This window comes from Salvia hispanica, chromosome 2, assembly GCF_029641045.1.
Source record: "Salvia hispanica isolate PSC_SH4W2 chromosome 2, Shi_PSC_v1, whole genome shotgun sequence".
NCBI lineage: Eukaryota > Viridiplantae > Streptophyta > Magnoliopsida > Lamiales > Lamiaceae > Salvia > Salvia hispanica.
The window spans coordinates 12,675,739-12,696,439 of record NC_142693.1 but is presented as its reverse complement, the minus strand read 5'-3'; the positions used below and the strand labels follow the sequence as shown (position 1 = coordinate 12,696,439).

The following is a 20,701-nucleotide window of genomic DNA, read 5'->3' as shown; positions in this document are numbered from 1 at the left end:
GTTCTATGATTTCAGATCATCTAGATCAAGATCTAATGACTCTGGTTGGGTAGAGCATCCACAATGGATGCCCTAGTGCATGTCCCAGTGAGAGCCCTAGCGGTTGCTACGTCTGCATGCCCCATCTTTCTGCAATGGTGGAGCCCTAGTGTATGCCCTATCTATTATCCATTTCTCATTTCAATTTTAATTTTAATTTTTTTTATGTTTACCAATTATAAATAGCAAAATTAGACTTCTAAATTAAAGAACTAGCAAAAAACATACATTACTTAATTTTTTTTAAAAAAAGTTACAATAAAGAGGTACAATTTCAACGACCACTACGTGTCCAAACTTCTTCAATCATGTTGTTCATGAGATCAATATGAGCTTGTTGGTTGCGCATGCTCTCTTGAGCTTGTAATCTCTCGCTGAGTCCATAGGGTAAACCTCGAACGACCGGCGGGGCTGCATGACCTGCGTTCGGAGCGGCTTCATCGTCGGACCACTGGCTAGCTGCACGACCTTCATCGTGAATAATCATGTTGTGCAAGATGATGCACGCGTACATGACATTGGCGATATGATGCCTGTACCAGGAACGAGCCGGGCCTTTCACTATTCCCCAACGCGCTTGAAGCACACCGAATCCTCGCTCCACGTCCTTCCGTGCAGCCTCCTGCTTTGCCGCAAAAAACTCTCTCCTCGCACCCGTTGGACAGGAGATCGTCTTCAAGAAAACTGGCCATCTTGGGTAAATGCCGTCGGCTAAGTAGTACCCCATATGATGTTGTCGTCTGTTGGCAGTGAAGCTGATAACCGGACCGTTGCCATTGCATTGCTCGGTGAAGAGACTGGACGAGTTCAGCACATTGATGTCGTTGTTGGACCCCGCCACGCCAAAGTGAGCATGCCAAATCCAAAGACTGTGGTCAACGATTGCTTCAAGGATCATCGTCGGGTGGGTACCCTTATACCCACTGGTGAATTGGCCTCTCCACGCTGCAGGACAATTCTTCCACTCCCAGTGCATACAATCAATACTCCCTAACATTCCAGGAAAGTCGTGCACCGTATCGTGCATCCGCAGCAGGTCCTGGTAGTCTTGGGCATTCGGCTTGCACAAATATGTGGCGCCGAAGGCGTCAATAACGCCCGCACAAAAATTTACCAGACACTCCCGGCCAGTTGTATCCCCGACATGAAGATACTCGTCGAACATGTCCGCCGTAGTGCCGTATGCCAACTGACGAAGCGCAACAGTGCACTTCGTCAGCGGGGATGGACCCTTTCTATGGGCCGCATCTTCCCGCCACTGGAAGTACTCGTCGCGCGCCTCCAACGCGTGAACAATCTGGAGAAACAACTCTCGCCGCATCCTAAACCGTCGGCGAAAAACCGGCGCTCCCCACTGGGGATGTTCGGCGAAGTAGTCCTCGAACAGACGTTGATGAGCTAGGACATGCTCTCGACGAACGGATGTCCGTCGGCGGATGGGCCTCGGGACCTGCTCTTGGGCCTGCTGTTCGGCTTGCTCTTGCTCATGTATTGCACGAATACCGGCGAGAATCTGGTTCCCGAAAGCAAACATTGCGCGTTCCATAGACCGACCAATATCTTCCCCGGGAAACATTTTGGAAAAGTGAGTGAAAGAGATATTGTAATGGAGAGAGAGTTGAGAGAGATGTGTGAGAGTTGTGTGAAAAATGAGTGAAATTAAGGTATATTTATAGAATTGAAAAAGGAAAAAAAAAAAAAAAATTCAAAAACGCGTGATCGGGCGCGCCTCTGCAATGGGCGCCCGATCTTACGCCTGATCGATCGGGCTCGGGATCGGTCGCGCTCGGGCGTGACCGAGGGCTGCAATGGATGCCCGACCACGCCCGAGCCCGATCTCGGCCGATCGGGCGCGCGATCGGGCATCCATTGTGGATGCTCTTATATGTTACTTTCTTTGTCCTTGAAAAATAGGCCTTATTAGTGAACAACATGAGATTTAATGAGAAATTGGTAAAATATGATAAACAAAGAGAAAATGCGGGTAAAGCACGAAAGAGAGGAGAAAACGTAAGAAACTGAGGAAAAGTAAATAAAGTAAAAACACAATTTCCAATTTTAAAATTGACGTGAATATCTAAAAATAGCAAAATAAAATTAATTTTTTTTTAGACAAGTGAGTTAATAATATGGAGTAGAGGGACATAGTTCTCTTCTCTCCTATCCAGATCAAGATATTTCGGTTCGATAAAATCCAAATTGGGTAGCCCAATTAATTTTATGCAAATGATGGGCCTATACTTTTATTGTTGGGCCAATCAACAGTTATTTTCGGGTGCATATATATAAGAGGTCCCAAAATTTCACCCAGTTTTCGAAACCCTAGTGTTGGAGAAGAGAGGGCCGTAGTGATTCTCACATCCTCTTGCGCCAATGAAGGTTTAATCTCTCTCTCTCGCACAGCACACACACAAGAGCTCAGTTGTTACTCATCTCTTAATGTGGATTTATGATTTATTTTTCATTTGATAGTTCAACATAGCCAATCCGACGACTGGATGCCAGAAGAAGCTGGAAATCGACGATGACCTTAAGCTGTATATATTCTTTCCTCGTTTGCTTAATCTCCTATTTGATCATACCTTTCATATTATTGTTGAATCTGGATACTTCGTTTTTCATAGGCATTCGTTTATGTTATTTTAGCTTTAGATATGCTTGAATTAGCTCCTGTATATTTTATATTTTGAGTTTTTAGCTCCGTCGAAAATTTCATTTACTATGTATAAGAATTAACATGATCAAGTCTTCAAAATATTGAAGCCGAGAATTACAGCCAGTTTTGTCTGTTTAAACTGCGATTGTTTGGTGCATTTCGGTCTTAGCAAATTAGCTTCGAATTTTAGCTACAGATGTGATCTCATATTATGATTGATATAGGCGAATTTTCGGGAGATCTCTTAACCGTGATGCTCTTTAATGTCAGCCATGTTAATTTTTGTCTTCCTTGCTGTATTTTTAAATTAGTAGCTTGCCTGATTTCATTGTTGCATCCCTTTTTTCACTGAATTTCTTGAGCAGTCTTGTTGCTATTGCTGATTGTACTATTGCCTCTTCCATTGTTCTTCATATCTTAGTTTTTTGTACAGTTTATATCTTGAATAGATAGAACTATGAAAAGTTTAAAATTAAATGGCTTGCTTAGGTTGTTACTTTTTTTGTATGTCACCATGGAGGGTTTATGATGCTTACTAATTATAATTGGACTAGTTGTGTGGCATATGAGCTGTGCTGTATACACCAAGTTGTTATTTATGTGCCTGATCCTAGTTTGTTCTGTTAATTGCAGCCGGGTTTTTTGGGACAAGAGGATATCTCAAGAAGTCAGTGGAGATGCGCTTGGAGATGTATGCTGTTATTTGTTGATTAATTGGTCCTGATTGATACAAAATCTTTTTTTGGCTTATGTTAATTCTAACATGTTGACCCAAACAATCAGGAGTTCAAAGGGTATGTTTTCAAGATTATGGGTGGTTGTGACAAGCAGGGCTTCCCGATGAAGCAGGGTGTCCTGACCCCTGGTCGTGTGAGACTCCTGCTGCACCGTGGTACGTGTGATGCCTTAAATTAGGCTCCCCTATTGAATAATAATCTGTGGAACATAAATTCTAATTGAGATACACTTATTTGAACAGGAACCGCATGCTTCCGTGGTTATGGTAGGAGAAATGGTGAGCGCAGAAGGAAGTCTGTCCGTGGCTGCATTGTGAGCCCTGATCTCTCTGTCCTTAACTTGGTTATTGTGAAAAAGGGGGACAATGATCTTCCTGGTCTCACTGATACTGAGAAACCAAGGATGAGAGGTCCAAAGAGGGCTTCAAAGATCCGCAAGCTCTTCAACCTTAACAAGGAAGATGATGTTAGGAAGTATGTTAACACATACCGTCGTGAATTCACCACCAAAGCTGGTGAGTTTTAGCATTTCCATGTTATATCCTTCGAATGACTTTTGATGCATATGGATTTCATTTGACATCTAATTTATGAACTCAGGGAAGAAAGTCAGCAAAGCTCCTAAGATTCAAAGGTTGGTCACTCCACTCACCCTCCAGAGGAAGAGAGGCAGAATTGCTGAGAAAAAGAAGAGAATCGCCAAGGCAAAATCAGAAGCTGCTGATTACCAAAAGCTCCTTGCTCAAAGGTTGAAGGAGCAAAGGGAAAGACGCAGTGAGAGCTTGGCTAAGAGGAGGTCTAAACTCTCTACAGCCTCGAAGCCATCTATTGCTGCTTGATTGTCTTCTAGGACCTCATATCCGTCGTGTATGTCAGTGCCATTTTTGGCTTGGTGTTTTGCTGGTCTTAGCTTAAGTATGTATTTTCTGCTACTTGCTACTTTACTTCTCTGAAGAATTTCGAAGCTTGTGTTGTTTAATATACTCTAGTTTAATATATTTTTATACGTTTCTAGCATTTTTTATTGGTATTAACTTTAATATGACCTCTTAAGTTTCTGGGACCTTATCTAAGGCATGCTAGTTTTGAATTCTTGACTATTGGTTTAGCGTGTGATATCTCATATTTTCCCTACAAGGAAGTTTGTTTTTTAATATGTAATCCCTCCTTCATAATCTAAGTGAGACGTATTCCTTTTTGGTACGTCCCAATCTAAGTGAGACGTTTCCTTTTTTTGGCAATAATCAACCTCTCTTATCTACTACTTTATCCTCTTATCTCCTCTATTTATATTCACTTACTTTATTCTCTCTTTCTCCTTCTTACTTTATCATTTCTCTTATTTTACTATTAATAATTAAATTCGCTAAACACCACTACGGAGGGAGTAGTAATCTATAGCTTCAATAAAATCCAAAGCTTACGCTACATTTGTCTGACATCAAATATCACAAGTTGACTGGACTTGTAATGTAAAAAAAAGTGAAAAAAAAGATAAATTTAAGAATTGAAATTTGGACTTCATAATCAAAAATTAATTATCACAAGTTTAGTGGACTTGGAATGTAAAGAAAAGTGAAAAAGGGATAAAATTGGATGACTAGGAATTAAATCTACTTTTTGAATGGATAGCTAGGATTTAAATCTACTTTTACGATGAGTGGATACGATTGAAAGCACGCGGATTGTGCTTTTTTTATTTCCGAATTTTGAATGGATGGCTAGGATTTAAATCTACTTTTGCGATGAGTGGCTACGACTGAAAGCACGCGGATTGTGCTTTTTTTTTTTCTGGATTTTGAATGGATGGCTAGGATTTAAATCTACTTTTGCGGTGAGTGACTACGATTGAAAGCACGCGGATTGTGTTTTTTTTTTTTTTTTTTTTGTTTATGGAGTTTGAATGGATGGCTAGGATTTAAATATATATTCCAATGTGTGGCTACGATTAAAAGCACGCAGATTGTACATTTGTAAAATCATTATAAATTGAAGGCATGTTTTGATCATTTATCATTATAAATTGAAGGCATATTAATCAATCACTCAACTTCATCTTTTCTTCACAATGAATCCCAATTTTATGTCTAGCTCCTCATCTTCTTATGAAGATGGTGAAAATTCTCATATGATATACACTTACAACCAATTTATGCAGGATATGCAACGTAGAAGTGACAACAACAACATGTTGATTCAATACCTTCATGACCATCAAAGTCCACAAATATATCGTGGATCAGTTCCAGGGCATATTGTCATCAACCGTGACCGAGAGGGTGCTCACGCTAGATTGTACAACGGTTTTTTTGGTAATAATCCATTGTATAATAAACCATGTTTCGTAGGAGATTCTGGATGTCTCGTCCATTGTTCCTTCGTATTGTGGATGCAGTTAAGGAACACAATGACTACTTCATGCAATGACCAAATGGAACCGGAAGGCTTGGACTGATATTCGTATATTGGCATACGGTGTACCAGCTGATGCTTGTGATGAGTATGTTAAAATAAGTGAGAGCAGTGCGATCAAAAGTCTAAAATGTTTTTGCCGTGCAATAATAGAAATTTTTTCAACGCAATATTTGAGAAGTCTGACAACTAATGATATTGCTAGACTTTTATATATTGATGAGCAACGTGAATTTCCAGGAATGCTACGTAGTTTAGATTGCATGTATTGGAAATGGAAAAAATGTCCTACAGGGTGGAGCGATTCATATTTAGGTCGTAGTGGAAGCCCTACAATTATCCTTGAAGCTGGGGCAGGTTATGATCTTTGGATATGACATGCTTATTTTGGATTGCCCGGCAGCAACAACGACATCAATATGTTAGATTCCTCTCATCTTTTCTATAATCTCACTCAAGGTATTGCTCCTCCTGCTCATTATGTTATTCAAGGCAAATAATACAATATGGGTTATTACCTAGCTAATGAAATATACCCAAAATGGTCTACTATTGTGCAAACAATTCAAGAGCCTTGTACCCCAAAGACAAAATATTTTGCTTTGAGGCAAGAGACATGTAGAAAAGATGTAGAACGTGCATTTGGTGTTCTCCAATCACGTTTCTCCATTGTAGCAGGACCAATGCGGTATTGGGATAAAGAAGTGTTGAGTTACATAATGATTACATTTACTATAATTTTGCATAACATGATAGTTGAAGATGAGTGTGACCTGAGTTATCCAATCGAAGTTGCTAAACACACACCAATACCATAACCAGAAGTTGAGATGACGACAAATGAAGATGTTCGATTTCAAGAGTACTTGACTCGGTATGCCGCAATAAGAAATAAAAATGCACATCTAGAACTTCGAAATGCATTAGTTGATCATTTGTGAAAAATGATAATTCTACTCCAACCATTTACACCAAACTCAAAACCCAAAAGAATATTCCTAATAATTTATAATATAATTCAAATAGTCAATAAAGATATATAGAGAAATACAAATAATTAAGGAAACAAATTCTTTAGTGGCATAAAAGACCCTAAATAACCCCACTTATTATCAATCTCATTAATTGAGAACAAAGCGTTAATGAAACTGGAAAAAAATGTTGCTTGTTTGTCCTTTTCGAATTCTTTTATTATATCCATAGTTGATTAGCTATGATCATTAGATCTTGTATTCAGGCATACATAACTTAAAATATATAGTAATACACTAATAATAAATAGATATGTGAATTTTATTTAAGAATAAAAAAAATTAAATTCCAAGTTTTATATTTCCTCAGTCCACGATTAATTGACACTAATTTTCTTTTGCGTCCGTCTATAATTAATTTACATCCTTAGTTTTTACTATTTTGGTAATAGACCACATATTCCACTAACTTATAACACTTACATTTTTTTGATATAACTAATACTCACTCTATCCCATTAGAAATGAAACGTTTTCCTTTTTGGATTATCCTAATTAAAATGAAACATTTCTAAAAAGAGAAATAACTCTATCTCTATTTTTTCATTTCTCTTATTTTACACTCTCTTCATTTACTCACAAAACAACACTGCATAAAATTTCGTGACGATTCCCAAATATTGCATATTTAATGGGACAGAGAGAGTATATAAAAATAGAACACACATTCTGCTAATTTTTTCAACGCACTTTCCACTATAATTCTTAAAACCCGTGTTAAGTTAAATGGAATCATTTAATTATGAATGGAGGGAGTAATACATCTCCTATTACACAATAGTACATAAAAGGAACAAACTCCAACTTTTCCGAATTTCATTACTGTTTAAATTAAATACAATAATTTATCAATCAAATTACATCTTTAAAATAAATTATCTGCAATCAATCAATCGTAAATTTATCAATGTGCATTGTGCCTCATTGAGTATTTAAACAAAGAGGGAACATCTTTTTTGGTCCACAAACTTTGTCAAAGTATCATTTTAGGTCCATGAACTTTGAAAATATCATTTGAGGTCTACCAACTATGGGTTAATATCAATTGAAGTACTTTTTTACTATTTTCAAGTTTTTCTGGATGAAAATACCCTCAATATTTTTAAGGGTATATATTTTTAATAAACTTATCATATACTCATATTTTTTATAAATATCTTTACTATATATTTTTGATGAATTTTCTAAATATAATTTGACCTTCAATATTACCACTTAATTTTGTAACATGCAAGAAAAGATCCTTATTCAATTTTTTAATATTAAAGAAAAGTTCTTTATTCAATTTTAAAATTCTTTCATATAAAAAATTGAAGAAGCAATTTGACTTGCATATCACAAAATTAAGTGATAATATTGAAAATCAAATTATATTTAGAAAATTCATCAAAAATATATTGTAAAGATATTTATAATAAATATTAGTATATGATAAGGTTATTAAAAATTATACCCTTTAAGATATTAGGGGTATTTTTGTCCAGAAAAACTTGAAATTAGTAAAAAAGTACTTTAAATGATATTAATCCATAGTTGATGGACCTCAAATAATACTTTGGCAAAGTTAGTGGATTTGATGTTCCCTCCACTATAAAACACCATTATTAATTGAGTGAACTACAAGAATAGTCCCTGGACTATGGGTTTATCTCGCCCATAGTCCCTGGACTTTAAAAATATCGCCAGTAGTCCCTGGACTAAGGGTTTATCTCGAAATTGGTCCTTTTGGCTTTTTTTGGTACGAAAATACCCTTTGATATTATTTTGGGGGGTTTGGGCAATTTGGTCTTTTTACACTTTTAACATTTTAAATCTGATATTATTTCAGCTATGTACTAACTTTGATATTATTTCAAATTTATCATCCTTTTTCCCTTTTGTCACCCTTCACTTTGTTTCTTTATTTCAATATTAGATTTAATTTTATAAAATTTTAAATTTTAATTTTTAAATATCAATAAATTTTTTTAATTTAAAAATTATTAAATAGCAAAAATTAATATTGATAATCAATATTTGATAGTGTATAGTACTATGTAATCAATAAGGTATGACAACACTTTAGTTTTAATCAATATTTAATACAGTAGCTTTAATCATAAATAGATTATATAACACAATTTATTCTGAAATAAATATGCATCTAATGTAAGACTAATATAATTTTCGTTTATTAATTTGAAAACAATCAAAATTTACTAGAAAATTTCAACAAAAATACTCCTATATAAAAATTTTAGTAGGATCAAATTTTTAGTCAACTTCATAATATTTAATCACAAGCAATTATAACAACCGAACGAAGGCTAAATAGAATAACTCTTATTTTTCCATCATGATTAATATTATTTTTCTGTACTTCTTCAATTCAATTGAATATTATATTAAAGAGGGAACATCTTTTTTAGTCTACGAACTTTGTCAAAGTATCATTTTAAGTCCGTGAACTTTGAAAATATCATTTCAGGTCCATCAACTATGGGTTAACATCATTTGAAGTACTTTTTTACTACTTCCAAGTTTTATAGGACGAAAATACCCTCGATAACTTAAAGGATATATATTTTTAATAAACTTATCATATACTCATATTTTTTATAAATATCTTTACAATATATTTTTGATGAATTTTCTAAATATATTTTGACCTTCAATATTATCATTTAATTATGTGACATGCAAGTAAAATTTCTTTTCTTCAATTTTGTATATTAAAGAATTTTAAAATAGAATAAAGAACTTTTCTTCAATAATAAAAAATTGAATAAGGATCTTTTCTTGCATGTCACAAAATTAAGTGATAATATTGAAGGTCAAATTATATTTAGAAAATTCATCAAAAATATATAGTAAAGACATTTATAAAAAAATATGAGTATAGGATAAGTTTATTAAAAATATATACCCTTTAAGGTATCAAGGATATTTTTGTCCAAAAAAACTTGGAAATAGTAAAAAAGTACTTCAAATGATATTAACTCATAGTTGATGGACCTGAAATGATATTTTCAAAGTTCACGGACCTAAAATGATACTTTGGCAAAGTTCGTGGACCAAAAAAGATGTTCCCTCTTAAACAAAAGATCTACAGATTTATTACTGTCAACATGATCCATTTTATTCTTTCATATTAGTTAATTTTATATTCTAATTAATCAAACCGAGGCGAGAAAGAATAATAATAAGTACATGATAATTTTTCAAATGAAAATGGTTTATAATAATAATAATAATAATAATAATAATAATAATAATAATAATAATAATAATAATAATAATAATAATAATAATAATACTTTATTACACATCTAAAAATATAAAATAAAATAAGCTGAAATTAAATTTGCCTAACACAAGATATGTTAATTAAAAATAGAAATTCTTTCCTTTTTTATTTGTTTTCTAAAAATAGAAGATTTTCATTTTATGATATTGATTTTACAATCTAATAACACTAATTCCTCTACTTTTTCACTTCTTCTCTCTTACTTTATCTATTTTTTTCCTTCGTCTCTCTTACTTTACCAATTTTAATTAAAATCTCAGTCGTTTCTAAATTTCTCATTTTTAGAAAATAAAGAGAGCATATATTTAAATTATAAAATCAAAATAATATTCTGAAAACCCAAATATTCTATTTTCATTGATGTTGAATGTCTAATATATAGAGTGAACTACATAAACGGTACCTGATATTTCACTTTCGCACATAAACGGTACCTGATCTTTATTTTATATCGTTTTTGGTACCTATTAATCACATTTTTGGTACCTGATGCAATTTTCACCACAAAATACCCTCTAAACAAATTCATTTTTCCATTTGTGTCATAAAGGGTATTTTGGGCATTGACAAAACTAGTACCAACAATGATATTATAATACCTTCTCTCATTCTCCCCACTCTTTATACTATTATTATTAATCAATATTAATATTATTATTTTAATGTTATAAATTAATAATTAATTTATTTTTTAATATCATTTAAATATTTTTAATCATAATTATAGTTACAATTATGTTTAAATATTATTATAATAATAATATTGTTATAATAGTAATAACTAGTAGTAAATAATAAATAATAATAATTATTTTATATTAAATTAATAACTAATCAATATAGTTTTAATTAAAATTTAAAATTGTGAATTGTATACGTAATGATAAAGAGTTGAGCATTTTTAGTTAGGTGTTTCAACCTTAAAATGAGTATAAATAATTAATTAAAAATATTCAATTGATTTAATTATTTTAAATAATTAATTTAATTTGGAGTTTTGTTATTGATTTATATTATCAATGCAATTAGATGAATGTATAAAACACTAAAAAAAAGAAGGAAAAAAAAGATAAAAGAAAAAAGAGGAAACATAAACTAAGGAAAAAAAAAAGAAGAAGAAAAGAAGATAAAATACTAAAAAGAAAGAAGAAAATGAAAAAAAGAAAGAAGAATAAACTAAATAAGAAAAACAGAAATAAGAAAGGAAGAAAAAAAAATCACATATTTGGTTCTATTTAATTGAAATTCCAAAAATATTCTCCATAACAAAAAAATCACATGTTTGGTACCTAATGTTATTTTTGTCACGGGGTACCCAAAACGATATAAAATAAAGATTGGGTACCATTTATGTGCGAAAGTGAAAGATCAGGTACCATTTATGCAGTTCACTCTAATATATATCACAAAAGTACGGTATCACATAGCAAAATGAAGTATGGTATTAGTATTGAAATTCGTTATACTGAAAATTAGGTATACCAAATATTTTGATAAGGTAAATGTCTGAATATTTCTTATACCTAATTTTTGATAAGGTATACGGTATGGTGATTTCGATAAGGTATACTACACCAATTTATTCATAAGAGCATCTCCAAGGAAAGAGAAATTGAGATTATATATTTCTTAATTGCCTTCTCAAAAAGGTAATTATATCTTCTTAAAAAGTAATGGTCTCCAAGGAAAGAAAGTGAATTAAACGGCAAACAAAAATAACTAACTCTTTACCTTTTGTATCAAGAAGAGGTAAAAATACTTTTTCTAAATGAAAAAAAGGTATAATACCTCCTCAACTACACTTTCTATTAGAGCATGAAATTTTATGAAAAAAGGTACATCCCATAGTTATTTTTCTTCATCTCTCCATTTACTATTTTCCTCTTTACTTCTCCATTTACCATTTCGCTTGGAGATGGTGGAAGCCAAATTGGTCCGACCGATTAAAATGTGAACTAATAGCAGTAACAAAACACTGAATTAATCCAATTTGGGTAGCCCAATTAATTTTCGTCGAATGATGGGCTTATATCCCATATTATTGGGCCAATCAATATATATTTTGAACGCAGCTGCATATATATTATTTTCGAAAAAATTCACCCCTCTTTCGAAACCCTAGTGTTGAAGAAGAGAGGGCCGTATTGATTCTCACATCCTCTTGCGCCAATGAAGGTTCAATCTCTCTCTCTTGCACAGCACACACACAAGAGCTCAGTTGTTGCTCATCTCTTAATGTGGATTTATGATTTATTTTTCATTTGATAGTTCAACATAGCCAATCCGACGACTGGATGCCAGAAGAAGCTGGAAATCGACGATGACCTTAAGCTGTATACCTTCTTTCCTCGCTTGCTTAATCTCCTATTTGATCATACCTTTCGTATTATTGTTGAATCTGGATACTTCGTTTTTCATAGGCATTCGTTTATGTTATTGTAGCTTTAGATATGCTTCACTATTTTTCACTGACTGCTTTGGGCAGTCTTTTTGCTATTGCTGATTGCCTCTTGCATTGTTCTTCATGTCTTTGTTTTATGTACAATTTGTATTTTGAATAGATAGAATTTTGAAATATTTAAAATAAATGTCTAGCTTTGATTGTTTATTTTTTGTATTTTATCATCATTGAGGCCATATGTTAAGTAGTCATTATAATTAGACTTGTTGTGTGGCATGTGTGCTATTCTGTATGCACTCTGAACCCCAAATTGCTAGTATCATTCTTAGAGCATTTCCAAGGGTAAGGTGAATGGAGAGTTAAAGAGAAATAACTACCATATTTACCTTTTCAAATGAATTCATTTTCCAAGGAAAAGGTATTTGAAAAGGTGATATACATTTTTTAATTTTGAAGAGGTATCTTTATCTCTTCTTCACAAAAAATGTAAAAAGTTAGTTGTTTTTGTTTGCCTTTTTAAATTTACCTACTACTATTGGAGTTCACTACATTTTAAGAAGTATATCACCTTTTGAGAAGGTAAATGAGAAATATACCTTCTCAATTTACCTATTCCATTTAAGAAGTTATATTTTTCATTTATCTTCTCAAAAAAGGTAACTATACCTTCTTAATGGGTAATCAGCTACAAGAAAAGAAAGTAAAATTGAAAGGTAAACAAAAATAACTAACTTTTTACCTTTTGTGTGAAGAGAAGGTAAAGATACCTTTTAAAATTTAAAGAAGGTACAATACCTTCTCAAATACCCCCTTTCCTTAGAGAATGAATTTATATGAAGAAGAGGTAAATTTGGTAGTTCAATCTCTTTACCTCTCCATTCACCTCTTCCCTTGGAGATGCTCTTAGGTTGCTAATTTTAGTCTTTATTTGGTTTTGGCTTGACCAAGTTGTGATCTATGTAGCTGACCCGATTTTGTCCTGTCAATTGCAGCCGGGTTTTTTGGGACAAGAGGATATCTCAAGAAGTCAGTGGAGATGCACTTGGAGATGTATGCTATTATTTGTTGATTTAGTCACCCTAATTGATACAAAACATTTACTTGCTTATGTTAATTCTAACATGTTGACCCAATTATTTCAGGAGTTCAAAGGGTATGTTTTCAAGATTATGGGTGGTTGTGACAAGCAGGGCTTCCCAATGAAGCAGGGTGTCCTGACCCCTGGTCGTGTGAGACTCCTTTTGCACCGTGGTACGTGAGATGCCTTAAATCAGGCTCCCCTATTGAATAATTTTCTATGGAACATGAAATTTATAATTGAGATACACTTATTTGAACAGGAACCCCATGCTTCCGTGGTTATGGTAGGAGAAACGGTGAGCGCAGAAGGAAGTCTGTCCGTGGCTGCATTGTGAGCCCTGATCTCTCTGTCCTTAACTTGGTTATTGTGAAAAAGGGTGACAATGATCTTCCTGGTCTCACTGACACTGAGAAACCAAGGATGAGAGGTCCAAAGAGGGCTTCAAAGATCCGCAAGCTCTTCAACCTTAACAAGGAAGATGATGTTAGGAAGTATGTCAACACATACCGTCGTGAATTCACCACCAAAGCTGGTGAGTTTTAGCATTTCCATGTTATATCCTTCGAATGACTTTTGATGCATATGGATTTCATTTGACATCTAATTTATGAACACAGGGAAGAAAGTCAGCAAAGCTCCTAAGATTCAAAGGTTGGTCACTCCCCTCACCCTACAGAGGAAGAGAGGCAGAATTGCTGAGAAAAAGAAGAGAATCGCCAAGGCAAAATCGGAAGCTGCTGATTACCAAAAGCTCCTTGCTCAGAGGTTGAAGGAGCAAAGGGAAAGACGCAGTGAGAGCTTGGCTAAGAGAAGGTCTAAACTCTCTACAGCCTCAAAGCCATCTATTGCTGCTTGATTGTTTTCTAGGATCTATATATACCTTCCTGTACGTCAGTGCCATTTTTGGCTTGGTGTGCACATCTTAGCTCAAGGGGTTTTTATGTATTTTCTGCTACTTTGCTTCTATGAAGATTTTCGAAGCTTGTGTTGTTTGATACTCTAGTTTAATATTTTTATACGTTTCTGGCATTTGTAATGGTATTAGCTCTGGTGTCTACTATGTTTGTTTCTATGAGTCTGGTACCTTTTCAATTTTAGTAAAAAAAACATAAGGAATGCTAGACTTGTAGAAAGAAAAATGTATTGGATTGTTTTTAGAGAATAGCTTTGGATTTTGGAAAAAACTATTTAAAAGTGCAGTGCACTTTGGTCGAATTCTGGTATATTTTCAATTGTGAAAAGACTAAAGTCTCTTTTTGGTCTTTAAAATATGCTGATTTTTTTATTTTGGTACATAATTATCTTTTGAATTATTTGGTCCTTAACAATTAAAAATCAGTCACATTTGGTCCGAAATAGACGGAACCGTTAAAAATTAACGGTCAACGAATTTTAAATCAATTTTGACCGGATTAAAAGTTTTAATTATGTTTAATTAATGTCTAATATATAATTAATCAAAATCTGAAAAATTACAAAATTTTAAGTAAATAATAATAAGTATAACAAAATTAAATTAAAGAAAATGAAATCGCAAATCTCTCGATCTCTCTCAATTGAGAAATTGCGTCGATCTCCTGATCTCTCTCACTTTGCACACCTAGTTTTCGCCGGCGAATCGAAGTGAGGTTCTCGCCGGTGGAATCTCCACCGTAGTTCGCGGCGGCGATTTACATGCAAATCAATTGTGGATTCAACCCTAGATCTACTTTTTCTCAAAAGCCATGACAACTCTACAAGGGGAAGCTCTACTTTGTTTGTGAGAGAAAAGATTGCACCATTTCAAGTGGTGCGAACCAATTGACCCCATCGACGAAGACGACGGCGGCGGCCGCACTTCTCCGCCGTCGCTGGGCGAGAGACCGAAAGTGACAGTTTTGGCTTGATTTTGGCATCAATCGATGAAAAAATTAGATTAGTGTTGTGAAGTTTTGATTTTGTTTCTTTGTTATTGTAATGTTTGTTTATATGTTGAAGTTGAAGTAATGAAGTTTGAGATGATGAAAAATCTGGACTGGTGAACAATCAGCTTAATTGTAGTGCTCGTTGTGAACAATCTGGAATGACGAACAATTTGTGTTTTCTTTGGAATGGTGAGAGCAAGAAGAAGTGTGTACAAACTTGGTTGCACACCATGTTTGATAAAACACCCTCCAAAATTCAAAATAAATTTACTAAATCTTCTCCAATTATAGGGAGAGATGATTGAATTTTGGTTTTAGATTCTGAAATGTTAAGTTATGGTGTTTTGTTTTGAAATAAATTTTGTGTTTTGTAATTTTTAAGTTAATAAAAATAATTTCAGAAAAAAATAGAATTCATTTGAAAAAGAAAAAAAAATCTAATTTTTAAAACTCTTAATCCAGTCATAATTGATTTAAAATTCTTTGACCGTTAATTTTTAACGGTTCCGTCTATTTCGGACCAAATGTGACTGATTTTTAATTGTTAAGGACCAAATAATTCAAAAGATGATGTTATGGACCAAAATCAAAAAATCGCCATATGTTAAGGACTAAAAAGAGACTTTAGTCTTGTGAAAATGATCATTTTAACATAATTTTTGATAATTCCCAATTGTCATATAGCATAAAATTTCGTCATGTTACGTTTTTTATTTTAGGGATATTGGCATCTAATATCATGAAATTTTCAAAAAGTTGGGTTTTTTCCACGAACTTTAAAATTGGCAAATAATATCACGAAATTTATCACATGTTTGTTTTTTTCCACGAATGAAAAATTCATGTTATTTTAATAGATTGAAGAACAATTTTTGAGGGTGTGCTTTAAGAAAAACTATCTTCAAATATTGAAAAACTTGAAACTTTCGAAATTGTTGTCGAGAAATTACGAAAAAAAATTGGTATCATAGTATTATTTGTGGGATTTTTTTCATTCATGGGAAAAAACAAACACGTGGTAAAGTTCGTGATATTATTTGTCAATTTTAAAGTTCGTGATATTTGAGCTAATATCCCTTTATTTTATCGATGTAAATGGTACATCTTTAAAATAGAAAGCATAATTGATTAAATACATTAAAATCATCTTGATTTCACAGGATTAATGGATTTTTTTGCCATCTATACAAAATAAAAATAGAGTAATTTTGTAAGACGGACTAAAATGAAAAGAGAGATTATTGCTTGGAGATTTATGGAGAACTAAAAAAGCAAAAAAATGAAAGGAAATTTCTTGGTGTCTTCTGCAACTTGTACAATTCAGCCATGGACCCAACCTGTTTCACCTGCGGGAGAAGTGGAACTGCTTGGCCGAATGATGATAGGAGAAAAAGGCAGAGATCGGCGAGCACGAACAGATCAAGAAAGAACTGAAAGAAAATAATCCTCACTGATCTTGAGGAGTCTTTAACTCATTTTTTATATAGGAAAATATAATGAATCCTACTGTTATCCTAATCCTAATAAATTAATTAACCTTAAAAAATATAAAATTAAATCAAACCTTAAGTAAATAAGTGGAATATAAGTGGAATACAATGTCCATAATTAAGGATTTAAATGAAACATTGTGGTAGAAGATGGATACTGACATGAGAAGAAAGAAAAACTTTGTTTAGTTGAATCTCGAGTGTTTAAAACTATATCATATACTCCTAATTCACAAACATGTCCCCAATAATAAAAAAGCAAGAATTAACTAATATATACCGATTTGCAAAATTACACAAAAACTAGAAGAACAAGAGGATTTTCATTTCAAGGCAATGGACTCACTTTTCTTCTTATAATAACAAGCTTTAATTAAGAAGATACGACTACACGTCTACACCTATTTGCAGTTACCATTAATTTAATTTCAGAACCATTTAAACGTAATCAATTGAAGCCAACAAAAGAAGATTGGTAACTGAAATCAATCATCAAGAAATATTAATAGAACTGACAGTTACAATTAATTGTAGTCATGTCTTCGAGTTATATTTTAAAAGAAAGAATTAGTTCATTTACCTGGAAAGATAAAATAAGTGTTAAAAGTTAATATCAATCATAATTGCTAAGAATTTTATGGTTATGAAACAAATCACAAATAATTTCTATAAATGAGGTTCAAATAACAAATGACTATTTATGAAAGAGAAAAAACAAATTATCCAAACAAAGTTCAAATCTTGTGTGCTCTGATCTCATAACAAATGACCATTTTACCCACCCACACTAACATTGTAAAAGTAACACAAACAATTCCCGACTACCTCAAAAAATAATTAATTCCAGACAAGAAATATCAAACTAAGAAATCATGATCTACAACACATCCTATTACTTTCTGGGATTACTTGAGCTGGCCCAGGAATGAGGATCTTCTTACCGGCTAACGACCCTGGATTGCTGTTCGCTTCATCATCACCGGCAACGAGACTCTTTTTGTTAACAATGTTGAAAATCTCTGTCAAAACCGTCACAAACGCCTCCTCCACGTTGGTTGCTTCCAGTGCTGAGGTTTCTAAGAAAAATAAGCCTTCTTTTTCAGCAAATTCCTTAGCATCCTCTGTCGGAACTGCTCTCTGGTCTTCAAGATCACTCTTGTTTCCAATCAGGATTATTACAATGTTTTTGTCTGCATGAGCACGCAACTCTTCTAACCAACGGGGAATGTGTTCGAATGTTGGCCTCTTAGTTATGTCGTAAACCAGCATAGCCCCCACCGCACCCCTGTAGTAAGCACTTGTGACAGCTCTGTATCTGTGGATATTAGAATCACAGTGACATCAGACAACAATTATCTCAGCTAATATTATCGTGTTTCTAATGTTATCTACCAAACAACAATAATATATAAAACAAGTACTAATTTAATCTTGCTTTTTTATCTCAGCTTTTATTTTGACATACTACAGCTACCAAACGAGCCCTAAAAGGAGTAAGAAAAATTGCATTTACCATACATCATAATATTAGGTGTTGGCCAAGTTTCTTAGATAAGGTTAGCGAGGCTTATCATGTGAGTGCCCATGGATACCACAATAAAGTTCATACATAGGCAGCTATGCAACATAGGAGGGAGCCTGTAATTTAGGTTCAATCATGCTGCTCAATTTTACCCCTCAACCTGACGAGCCCAACTACACGACAATGTTATACTACCTCCGCTCCTTGTTAATAGAGGCGCTTCTTTTCGGTACAGAGTTTAAGAATAGTGCGTTAAAAAGTAAGAGAGATGAAGAGAGAATAAAGTAAGAGGGATGGTTACTTTTTGCCAAAAATAGAAATGACTCAATTAACTTAGACCTTCCCAAAATAGTAAAATGACTCAATTAACATGGAATGGAGGGAGTAACCTATAAGCCCCCATCAAATCCTCTTTGTACATATGCAAGTAAGGGTATGTCTGATTGTCTTGAAAGACTCTAATTCCACGTACTTGAAAATGGGGCTTTGATGATTTTTGTGATTGTGTTAGCAAACACAATATCGTGTTTGATTGTAAAAGGAGGCCCATGAAAGTACCTTATTTTGTATGAGGTTTGACCAGGCTTTTGGTACAACAAAGCTGTGAAATGAAAGAAGTACTTAACTTTCTCCACTATACCATCCTCCAGGTGGGTTAGAGTTATACTATTTGGTGTGTTACCTAAAATGATTTCCAACCGGGTCATGTGTTTTCTCCCGGGTCCATGTGTTAGTTTTCAAAGCAATAAAACAAAGATTAGTTAAATGAACAGTGTTATTTTCAAGGATTTTCAAGACAATCAAACATATCCTAAAGATTTGGTCAATGTAGCATGTTAGGCCAATCAAAAGGGACAGACAAGTGCTACTTTGGGGAGAATAGAACTTTTCCCTGCCTAAACGACTATAGGAAGACGGTGTCGAGGCCACAACTACCACTAAAATTGCTATGTGAGACCAAAAACTACCTTCTAAAACCTGCCCTCAAATCAAGAATGCCATCCAAAAGAATTGAGTCCCAAATTGAACCCCTCATAGCCTACAAACCAGGTGATTAGAAGGCACTTCATCCTCATTCCTCATACATTATTCAAACTAAAAAACAGTAGCTAGGCATCCTATCCCCATTCTTATAGCCACAAAATGACTATAATTAAATGTTGTTGAGCGACTGAGAATATTCCCAAACTCAATCCATCACTTAACATACATAACACAAGCAACTCAATCACAACAGCAATTAACAAAAAACACAGATCGCCTTCCCAAACAAACAAATCAAACAGCTCCACAGCTAACAATCAAAGCTACGAACTCAGCCATTCCGAAATTGCAAACGATCCGCTAAAAACTAAAACATTAAACTTAAAAACCTAATCGACCAGCTCAATTCCATTTCCATGCATCTAGCTAGAACAAATCCTAAATCAATGAAACTCGGAATAATCAAATCGATCTACAGAGAGAGAAATCTACCTCTCCTGGCCAGCGGTGTCCCAGATCTGAGCTTTGACGGACTTGTGCTGTATAACCATGGTGCGAGTCTGGAACTCGACGCCGATAGTTGCCTTTGAATCCAAGCTGAACTCGTTGCGTGAGAAACGCGACAGAATTTGAGATTTCCCGACGGCGGAGTCTCCGATCAACACCACCTTGAACACGTAGTCGGTTTTTTGGTTGGAGCTTCCATATCCACCACCACTAGCCATTTTTTCCGATTGCCAGTGAGAGAGAGAGGAAGATTTTTTGGACACTGACCGAAATTAATGGGGTTTAAATGTTTAATCTTTACTCTCTTTGGGATTTTATTGTTAATTTATTCTTCATCTTTTATATCCATTTTTGTTTTCTTTTAATATTCTCTCTTTCCATTAAAGTATTTATATAATTTACGTTTGGAGATATGTGTATGTAGTTTTTAAGATACACAATATAAAAGAAAAATAGATAAATTATACTTTTTCAGTAATAAAAAAATGTGAGTTAAATATGTATCCAATTTTTATATTTTAATTTTGTAATAAAATGTGAGTGAATGCAATAGTGTAATATGAGATCTATTTATAAAATATAGTACAAATAAAATTAGACATTTAACGAAGAAAAAATTTACTAATCAAGGAATAATATATTGACAATCTT

The 20,701-nt window shown here is 33.6% G+C and overlaps 4 protein-coding genes and 1 pseudogene across 4 annotated transcripts; 3 read left to right on the top strand and 2 right to left on the bottom strand.

The window, feature by feature from the left end:
- Nucleotides 1-313: 313 nt before the first annotated feature.
- LOC125189719 (uncharacterized) lies at nt 314-1,615 on the bottom strand. Its single transcript, XM_089064839.1, has 2 exons — nt 1,018-1,615; nt 314-924 (listed from the first exon to the last, which is right to left on the bottom strand). The coding sequence occupies exons 1-2, from the start codon at nt 1,613-1,615 to the stop codon at nt 314-316; spliced, it is 1,209 nt and encodes a 402-aa protein (XP_088920965.1).
- Nucleotides 1,616-2,289: 674 nt separating this feature from the next.
- Nucleotides 2,290-4,449, top strand: LOC148931598 (small ribosomal subunit protein eS6-like). Its single transcript, XM_089063476.1, has 6 exons — nt 2,290-2,418; nt 2,512-2,576; nt 3,329-3,386; nt 3,479-3,587; nt 3,675-3,947; nt 4,033-4,449. Exons 1-6 carry the CDS (start codon nt 2,413-2,415, stop codon nt 4,269-4,271), a joined length of 750 nt encoding a protein of 249 aa, XP_088919602.1. The 5' UTR covers nt 2,290-2,412; the 3' UTR covers nt 4,272-4,449.
- Nucleotides 4,450-5,480: 1,031 nt separating this feature from the next.
- LOC125201080 (uncharacterized) lies at nt 5,481-6,785 on the top strand (annotated as a pseudogene).
- Nucleotides 6,786-12,232: 5,447 nt separating this feature from the next.
- On the top strand, nt 12,233-14,718 carry LOC148931597 (small ribosomal subunit protein eS6). Its single transcript, XM_089063473.1, has 6 exons — nt 12,233-12,336; nt 12,430-12,494; nt 13,555-13,612; nt 13,705-13,813; nt 13,903-14,175; nt 14,261-14,718. Exons 1-6 carry the CDS (start codon nt 12,331-12,333, stop codon nt 14,497-14,499), a joined length of 750 nt encoding a protein of 249 aa, XP_088919599.1. The 5' UTR covers nt 12,233-12,330; the 3' UTR covers nt 14,500-14,718.
- Nucleotides 14,719-17,710: 2,992 nt separating this feature from the next.
- Nucleotides 17,711-20,351, bottom strand: LOC148931596 (ras-related protein RABA4a). Its single transcript, XM_089065565.1, has 2 exons — nt 20,036-20,351; nt 17,711-18,352 (listed from the first exon to the last, which is right to left on the bottom strand). The coding sequence occupies exons 1-2, from the start codon at nt 20,266-20,268 to the stop codon at nt 17,908-17,910; spliced, it is 678 nt and encodes a 225-aa protein (XP_088921691.1). The 5' UTR covers nt 20,269-20,351; the 3' UTR covers nt 17,711-17,907.
- Between the last annotated feature and the right edge of the window lie 350 nt (nt 20,352-20,701).

Excerpts from the sequence above, each read along its gene's own strand:
- LOC125189719 (XM_089064839.1), bottom strand. The coding sequence starts at position 1,615 with ATGTTTCCCGGGGAAGATATTGGTCGGTCTATGGAACGCGCAATGTTT. Across the intron at positions 925-1,017 it reads AATGTTAGGGAGTATTGATT|CAATCGTTGACCACAGTCTT; the intron begins GTATGCACTGGG and ends TGATCCTTGAAG.
- LOC148931598 (XM_089063476.1), top strand. Across the intron at positions 2,577-3,328 it reads ATCGACGATGACCTTAAGCT|CCGGGTTTTTTGGGACAAGA; the intron begins GTATATATTCTT and ends TGTTAATTGCAG. Across the intron at positions 3,588-3,674 it reads GAGACTCCTGCTGCACCGTG|GAACCGCATGCTTCCGTGGT; the intron begins GTACGTGTGATG and ends TTATTTGAACAG.
- LOC148931597 (XM_089063473.1), top strand. Across the intron at positions 13,613-13,704 it reads GTGGAGATGCACTTGGAGAT|GAGTTCAAAGGGTATGTTTT; the intron begins GTATGCTATTAT and ends CAATTATTTCAG. Across the intron at positions 14,176-14,260 it reads TGAATTCACCACCAAAGCTG|GGAAGAAAGTCAGCAAAGCT; the intron begins GTGAGTTTTAGC and ends TTATGAACACAG.
- LOC148931596 (XM_089065565.1), bottom strand. The coding sequence starts at position 20,268 with ATGGCTAGTGGTGGTGGATATGGAAGCTCCAACCAAAAAACCGACTAC. Across the intron at positions 18,353-20,035 it reads GACACCGCTGGCCAGGAGAG|ATACAGAGCTGTCACAAGTG; the intron begins GTAGATTTCTCT and ends TAATATCCACAG.